We start from the raw sequence: 9,165 nt of genomic DNA on the forward strand, positions 1-9,165 counted from the left end.
GGAAGAATGGTCAAACATTCCCATGGACACCCTCCTAAACCTTGTGGACGGCCTTCCCAGAAGAGGTGAAGCTGTTATAGCTGCAAAGGGTGGGCCAACTCAATATTGAACCCTACGGACTAAGACTAGGATGTCATTAAAGTTCATTAAAGTTCAATACTTAATATAGTGTACAGCTATGAGGATACAGAACATGAGTGCCTAGGCACAGGAATAACTGGAAGAATTGAAAACACAAGATGCATCTTTCATGGTAGTGTTTAGCAAATTCTAGATGTCCCCCATAAGATAGCACATCTTCTCATTTCTGAGTTCTGGTCCACTTTAAGCAACTACAGCACAATGTACAATTTATAATCACCTATTCTGAGCGCAGTATTTCTTCTCTTTTATACAATTTATAAAGAGAAACAACTGAAAATATAACAAATAAACATAAAGGTAACCAATCATTTGTTCAGCAGAATGGACTCCTACAAAGTCCTTTGTATTTCGTACTCTTCACCCTTTACTTTATTACCCAAACATGGAATGTTCACCTGGGGTTTGATGTTCCTCCTTTGCTCGGATCATTTCCAATTCGGATCTCTGCCCCAAAAATCCGTTCCCTGCAACATTCCAGGATACGGTTGGTGATGGCCACAGACATGATCTTGTGAGGCTTTTTAAGGTCCACCATCCACCAGGGTCCCTCGTCCTGCTTTGTATAGGAGCACTGAGCCCTCAGGTAATTCCTGGCCAATGAGCCGTCGTTGGAGTTCTGCGCGCTTCCATAATAAGACATGGTGCTGGATTGGGTGGGAATGCCACGAAGAGCCACATTCGGAGCTGTGATACATAATAACAATGTGTGAGGGTTTATTATATACACAGTAACTCTGTAATCATACTGTTATATCCATCATATCTATAAAGGTCCACTGTGTACATTGTAACTGTTTGTAGTCATTTCTTGGGTTCATTATTACTGATGGTTTTTATTGGAATCAAACTGATCCGATCATGTGATTGAAGCTCACCAACTATAGAGAAGAGGTGGGACGATACAGAGGAGTGACCTCTATAGATGGGACGTTATATCGCCCCCATTCCAGGAGTAGTGAGAGCTCCATTGTCCTATCACAGATCAATAGAATCATCACTACAAGATCATTTCTTCTACTCAGATTGTCCAACAATGAAACATAATAATAATAATAATAAATTTTGTGGATACATGTACTGTAAGTGACCCTAAGAATGGTCAAGTGGGCCAGATGGCAAGTGGCCGTAGAAGGAGGGGGGGCTCATTTTCCTACATGTTTCGCCATGTTTGTGCATGTAAATCCTTCCCAACAGGTTCCCACCCTAGCGGAAATACAAGCCCTCGAAGAATTAATGTCACTTTGGGAGGAGGGGTGCACTGATGGTGACGACTCTCTCGATCCTACCAATCTTGAGGCCGCCGCCCTTGGTGCTCCCCCCTTCCCCCCTCCTGTTTCTTTTAAACCCAAATCTGTGAATTTTCCAAATCTTTCTACAAATCCCAATATATGGGCCTTTGTACAACAGGTCATTAACACCATCGAAGGCTTAAATTTCAACTCCGCGTATCCCTCCAACCTAACTTTGGCTCAGATTAGGGCCATCAAATCCCTACAAAACCATCCTGAACTCACCATTAAGCCAGCCGACAAGGGTGGCAATGTGGTGGTGATGGATGTGTCCTTCTACGAACAAATGTGCCTGGATATTTTAAACAATCGCGAGTGGTATAGACCAATTTCTAAAACACTCATTGCTAACTATATATCCGAATACCAACAGCTGATATTTGCAGCTTATCAAAAAGGCATTATAGACTCCAACACATGGAAATTTCTTTATGTTAAAGAACCCACTACCCCTACCTTCTATTCCCTCCCGAAATTGCACAAATCTCTCGACCATCCACCTGGTCGCCCAATTGTGTCTGGTCGTCAATGCCTCACAGAATCTGCCAGTGCTCTGGTAGATAAATATCTGGCACCCCATGTTGTAGCTTTGCCTTCATATATAAAGGACACTATCCATCTCCTTCGTATATTAGATGGCCAATCCCTGCCCAGTGGCACATGGTTGGTAGCCCTAGATGTGGAAAGCTTATACAACGTAATCCCCCACAATAGAGGTATCTCAGTTATCAGCAAACTCATTCGTGCCAGAGGCCCCCAATATGATGAATACGGGGACTTTGTCCTCAAATTATTGAGGTTCATACTCACACGCAATTATTTCATGTTCGGCTCCTCCCACTTCCTCCAGGTGCAGGGTGTGGCTATGGGGACTAAGTGTGCCCCTGCCTATGCCAACCTGTACCTGGGGGGGTGGGAGAGGGAACTTTTTGACTCGATTCACTTCAACCCCTACCTGTCCAGGATTATATCCTGGTACAGGTATATCGATGATATACTTCTGTTTTGGGCCGGTACTAAGGAAGAACTTTCCTCATTTGTACAAAGCCTTACTGACAACACATACAATCTAAGATTTACCATGGAGTGCAGCCAGTCTCAGATCCATTTCTTGGACCTCCAGATTGGTGTACAACCCAATGGCCAAGTCTATACTACTCTATACCGCAAACCCTCTTCGGGCAATACAATCCTACATGCCCAGAGTGCCCATCCTGAGCCCCTCCTTCGAAGTATACCATATAGTCAATATGTCAGGATTAAACATAACTGTACCCGCGATGAAGATTTCTTCAGGGCGGCACACGACCTCTATAATAGACTCTTAGATAGAGGCTACAGCCACTCTCTCTTAAAGAAAGCATTCCATAAGGCAAAAAAACTCAACCGTAAAGACCTGGTCTTCTCCGACAAACCATTGGATTCTAAACAACCCACACGACTTATCACCCAATTCTCCAATCAGCATACCCAAATCAAAGACGTCCTCAAACAATTTTGGCCCTTACTCACATCTGATCCTACTATTGCCAAATACATTAACACTTATCCTGATATTACCTATCGACGCTCTCCCTCTCTCCGCGATCGTCTGATTCATAGTCATCATTCTACTGACACTGCACATAGGCCCACTGCCACCGGTACCTATCAATGTGGCAAATGTGACATATGTACATTCGTTGCCAACTCTCAGGTTGTTAATCTACCCGATGGAAACACACACACCATCAGACACTATGTCACCTGCGCCACTGTTGGGGTTGTATACCTGGCCCAATGCCAATGCGGCGCATTCTATGTTGGCAAAACCAAGCGCCCCTTTCAGACCCGTATCCGGGACCATATCAAACCACTATACAAGAACACTACCACTACGGCCATTAATAGGCATATCGCTGCCCAACATAACTCCGATCCCCATGTTATTTTGTTTTCCGCACTTGAACATATCCCCTCACATGTAAGAGGCGGTAGTACTGATAATTCACTATTACGACTCGAAACCAAATGGATTCATATATTAAATGCTACCATCTTCCCAGGACTCAATGAATATATTAGTTTTAAGCCCTTCCTTTAAGTTTTTCTTTTCCATGCCCCTTCCCCAGACAACGTCGTTTGTGGTTTTTCCTCTCTACCCTATCCTCTTCCATCCCTCCCCCCCCCCCCCCCCCCTCTATTCCCTTCTTAGTTTCTCATTCTCCTGTATTCCCTGTCTCTTTTTCCCTTTGCTGCCATGGCTCCACCCGGTATTTCATCCATATAATGTTTTTTTGACATGGACTAATACCTTGCCTTCTACATTGATTACAAATGCCTTTTTCCTTTTCTGAGACAAGCTGGCAAATTGACTCAATATATCTTATATCCCAGTATATTCTATAAGTGTATATTGCCTGTATTTATTTGCGACTTAAAACTCTTTTTTGTCATTATCGAACAATATTTTTCGACACAACTGTTGCAATACATATACTGTGTGTTTCCTTTTTTATATATTCTTTTCTATATATTGTTTTTGCATTGTATTTTCAATTTTTGGTTGCAGGTTTCACTGTCGTACTGGGACCCAGTGGTTCTCTATGCACACTGCACACATTGTGGCTGGATGTCGTGTGCTGACACACAGTAATTCCCACCTTCCCCAGTGGCCCCTGTGGATCGTTGGGCAACCTTTGGGATATCCTCCCATCCTGTGTCTCGGCGCACTACACTTCGTGCCCCGTTGTTCCCCGCCACTGGACTGCGGTTGTCCCTGGTGCCTTGGCTAGCCCCACGACTGGGGGGATTATCTGTGGCGTGGGTGGTGGGCGGCGGCTCCGCGGGCTCTCCCGGTTTGGGGGTGACATGGCTAGCGCTGTCTTTGCCTGTACGGACGCCAAGGCGCAGACAACTGTCTGCCCCTGGGTGCCCACGTCTGTTCTCAGACCCTCTGGTCCTTTATTCCATCGGCAGATTGGGTGAGATGACACCTTGGTACTTTTCATTCCAGGGGTGTTCGCCTCTCCAATCGCCACACGGTCCGTGAGATCTGAGCATGCGCGCGCGTTGCATGATGGAACTCGTAGTTCCTAGGCACCGTGCAGTGCACAGCCGTGGCTACCCCTCGTTTAGCGTCCGCACACCTGATCATCATCTGATCAGGTGTGGGGGGTATATGAGTAACCGGCCAGTCCCTCAGTTCCCATGGATGAGGGACGTGCCTGCATTCGCTCTGCACACAGCTACAAGGTAAACTTCTGCCTTTCAAAACACCCTGACTTCATGTTGTTTACATGAATTATTTATTACTCCTTTACATACTTTTTAGAACTTACTTTGGACCGGCCTCTTACTCTGGTGGTTAACACTGATTTTCTCAAGCAACACGGTGTGCTTCATGATGAATTAGGTAATAGACTCCTTTTCACTAGCCTCACCTGTGCCCAAGTACATTTTAAAGCTTCCATTTCCCTACCTTTCTGATCCTCCTTTTTTCCTTTATATTTCATATAGGATCCACTGTTACTTTTATCCCTTTTTCATCCCAGCACCGGCACTATATACCTGTGAATGTACCGCTATGAGAATCTTTTCTTACAGCAGATACCATCAAGTAAGTATAGGCATAAACTACCATATCTGGCCCCAGTTAACAACAGCAAGACCCCTAACACTATCCATTTTTCTAATTAGGCCTGCTTTAAGTGGTCTGCAGATATGGTTCAACCTTGATGTCCTTTCCTTGCTGTGTGCATACATATATCACAGGCACTTCCTGACCTTGTCTCTCTACAGCTTTTAGATATACATGTAAGTCCGCACCTTTTCCAGAGATATAGATACATTTATACCTATTTATATACATATATTTTTTGTTCTCTTTTTAATACAATGCACATATGCGCAACCCTCTATTCCTGGAATAACTACCACAGTGCATTATGACACATGACTATCTTTACATTCCTTTGCCAGGTCTACTGTATGCCCCCTGCAGGCATAATTTACGGCGCGGTCTGCCTGCTCCCCTGTGGGGATCTCCTTGGGTGGCTGTGTTCCCCCTCTCCCTCTCTTCCCTCCCGTCTTGGGCACTGACGCCCCAGGTATGTCCGCAGTTCCGTTTAGTAGTGTGGAGCTTAGGGTCGCATGAATGTCCAGCCACAGTTGCAATGTGTTATTGTTTTTACTATGCAGTGTTTGGTCAAATTAATATTTCTAACATGTGTTTTCATGTCCACCACACAGAATTTTTTATATATATCCACCCTATGAGCTCCTGTTCCCTGAAGAAGCCAATGTTTTGGCGAAACATGTAGGAAAATGAGCCCCCCCTCCTTCTACGGCCACTTGCCATCTGGCCCACTTGACCATTCTTAGGGTCACTTACAGTACATGTATCCACAAAATTTGTATAATTACTGTATGAATTGTTTATAATGTACATTGTATTTATGATAGACTATTAATAAAATTTGTAATTTTAGTATTTTTTGTCTTATCTTTTCTTCTCTAATCTTCCTGACCCTAGCACCGCTATAATCCCTTGTCCACACACCCATTTAACGTTTGATTATTTAGGGGATGAGGTGCTGTATCCTCTGGTACCATCTAGCCATCTTTACTTTTTTTGAATAATAATAATAATAATAATAATAATAATAATAATAATAATAAAATGAAACAAATACAATTCTCTTACCTGGTTGAACAAATCCCTCACTAGGGGGGCTTACCGCATCTAGAAAAAAATAACACAATAGTATTATAGATCTATCTATCTATCTATCTATCTATCTATCTATCTATCTATCTATCTATCTATCTATCTATCTATATTTGGTCTATAAGTCTATCTATCTATCTATCTATCTATCTATCTATCTATCTATCTATCTATCTATCTATCTATCTATCTATCTATCTATCTATCTATTTATCTATCGTCTATATATCTATCTATATTTGGTCTATAAGTCTATCTATCTATCTATCTATCTATCTATCTATCTATCTATCTATCTATCTATCTATCTATCTATCTATCTATCTATCTATCTATCTATCTATCATAGGCAGTCACTGACCTATATTTGCCCCATACAGAGCAGTCAGAAGAAGAAGTCTCCAGATGGTGGAGGAGGTCATGGTGCGGAGCTGTTCCTGAAGCTTCTGGTGATTTGTATCTTTAGTTCTCTCCACTTTTATGTGTTTTGTAAAACAAACATTCCGCCCTCAGAAAAGGGCAAAGTAGCAATCCGTCTGTTGAAATTCAGTTTGCACTCGTTGTGTCCAAAATCTTTTTTTAAAGCCATTTCTGCCACTATGGACCCTTCATTATCTCCGGTATCACTGAGGACACTGAGACAAACCTGCAGAACAGGTCCTCTGTCTTTCTGGAACATTGCATTCTGTTTATACAGATTTATAGTTTCCTTCTTCACAGAGATGGGAGTGTATTTACAGCCAAAACGGTTTGTTAACTTTAGGATAAAGGAGGGAAGGGTTAAATCCCAGGTCTTTTTTCTTCTGTGTCTTTTTTGGAAGATTTCTCCTCACTTCTTCTTCTGGAGACTCAACAGGAAGTAAGAGGAAATCTCTACAAGCTGAAAGGGAATCCCCACTTAGATGGTTGTCACCAGAACACCTGTCCCTGTTGGAAAATGTCACCTCTTTTCCTGTTTCAGTGGTCTATTTGGCTAAGCTTAGTATTTGTTCTTTTAAGTGTCCAGTAGGGGGTGCTCCACCATCATTCTGGCCTTTTGGTAGGAGTGGCTGCCTGGCTGTATAGTATCTCTGCTGGTACAATGGTGCTGTTTGGTATTACTTCCTTGGAGAGTTCTGAGGGGCCCAGTGCCTCCCAATTTCTATGGTGCTAGCTGATCTGGTCATGGCATGGGAAGGCAGAGAACCCCCAGGAGTTGGTAAACCCAGGCTGGTTCTCAGTATCACTATGGCCCTGGGAAACCCACTGTGAGAACCAGCACATGGTCACGGCACCTCTCTTTTTTTCTGCGCTGCGCCTCTTGGGCTGGGCCTTTTGGCATTTCTTGTTATAGGGCTGCAAAGCCTAGCCAATCCACAGTCACCAACACTTATTTATTTTTCTTTACGTTTGTGCCACTTTGCACTCATGTACGCATAGCTCCCAACTGTCCCTGATTTCGAGGGACTGTCCCTGATTTGGAACAATGTCCCTCTGTCCCTCATTCCTCCTCATTTGTCCCTCATTTTGGTCTGATCTATATAGTTGTATATAAAATGTACTTTTTATGTATCAAAAAGTGTTTCTCAGCGCTAAACCTTTCATCTGATTTCTAAATTGCTGCATTTGTAAATTCCAAGAGCCAATATAAAGGAATAGTAGTGGGAAAAAAGCACTTGTGGGTTTAACCAATCTTGTTTTTTTGTACAATTCTCCTTTAAGGGGGGCGTGGCAAGGGGTGTGTCCCCTATGCCTGCATACTTTTTCTGATAGGTGTCCCTCATTCCCATCTCAAAAAGTTGGGAGGTGTGATGTACGTGTTTCTTTCTTCACTAGGATGGGGGGTATGGGTCCTCGGGCCTACTCTGAAGTCTGGGTAGAGGATATGTGGCCATTGGGTTCCTTTCTCTCCTGAACCAAGGGGCCTATCTGGAGGAGAGCCGCTCATTTAGTACTCGATGGTCAGCTTCAGATGACCGCATAGAGAGAGGTCCGCCAGGCCTTTTGGCTTCATAGTAAAATGTTGAGAATAGGGATAACCTCAAGGTTAAGTCCAAATACAAGTTCAAACCAAACTTTTGCTTTTCAGTGGTTTGTCCAAATGCTGAATTTTTTGCTCATTTGGGGGAGTCGCACTTGATATACAGTAGCAGTGGTATTCTACAATGGTTCTTAATGGCTCTCAATGGTGGTTAAGGAAGTGGCGGGGGTGGCACCCGCTGCCTCCTTATCTACCAGTGATATCACCTGACCCGATTCATTTACTGGCCAGGAATCCCTGGCCATGTGAACAAAGGGGTAGGGATAGCAATGATATCACTGATCAAATATGGCCACATGGGAGACCCCACCCCCTATGTTTACATTCAGTGACAGGGTGTCACGTACCTGGTAAGTAGAGCCCGGAATGCAGGGAACGGCCTCTCGTATACCTCCGACTCGGGAACCCCTGATAGTGATGACAGGAGCTCGGGAGAGCGAAGGGGCACAAGTGCCTGACTGGAAAGCTGGATCAGAGAGCTGAGTCTGGTAGTCAGCTGGGAGAAGTCCTGTAGTCCAGCAGCAGGATGATGAACAGCAGGGAGGTGTACTGTAGTCCAGCAACGGGATGAAGACAGCAAGCAGGGGTACTGTAGTCCAGCAGCAGCAGGCAGGTGTCTTTATAGTCCAGCAGCAGGGTACAGGCAGGCCGGGTCAAACACAGGCAGGCAGATCAGGTACAGAAGGTAAATCCAGGAGAATAGTCAAAGTCCAAAGCCGAGATCAGGGCAGGCAGCAAGCAGAGTAATCAGGAACAATCCAACAGGTTATCAGGTAAGCAGATGCAGAGTACAAGGTAACAGGGCAGTAGGGGTCTTCAGGAACGCTGTAGACCGGACAGCAAGGCAGCAATGGAGCAGTTCTCTTTAAATAGCCTGTCTTGGCGCCAAGTGTTGTCACAGGGGGCGCGCGCGCGCACCCGTGCGTGCCCGTGCGCCGCTATCGCGCATGCGCGTACGCCCGTTCGCGCTATTGGCGCTGTTGCGCATGCCCGTTCGCGCTATT

General features: G+C 44.4%; 1 protein-coding gene across 1 annotated transcript in view; it reads right to left on the reverse strand.

Annotated features, from left to right (window-relative positions):
* Positions 1-6,653, reverse strand: part of LOC141102650 (uncharacterized) — a 58,359-nt gene extending 51,706 nt beyond the window's left edge. Inside the window, exons 1-3 of the mRNA XM_073591557.1 lie at positions 6,503-6,653; positions 6,118-6,156; positions 540-828 (exon numbers count right to left, since the gene is read on the reverse strand). Coding sequence (XP_073447658.1) covers positions 540-828; positions 6,118-6,156; positions 6,503-6,563 — 389 coding nt within the window. The 5' untranslated portion in view covers positions 6,564-6,653. The remainder of the gene's footprint in view (positions 1-539; positions 829-6,117; positions 6,157-6,502) is intronic.
* Between the last annotated feature and the right edge of the window lie 2,512 nt (positions 6,654-9,165).

The sequence above is a fragment of the Aquarana catesbeiana genome, linkage group LG07 (assembly GCF_042186555.1).
Source record: "Aquarana catesbeiana isolate 2022-GZ linkage group LG07, ASM4218655v1, whole genome shotgun sequence".
Taxonomy (NCBI): Eukaryota; Metazoa; Chordata; class Amphibia; order Anura; family Ranidae; genus Aquarana; species Aquarana catesbeiana.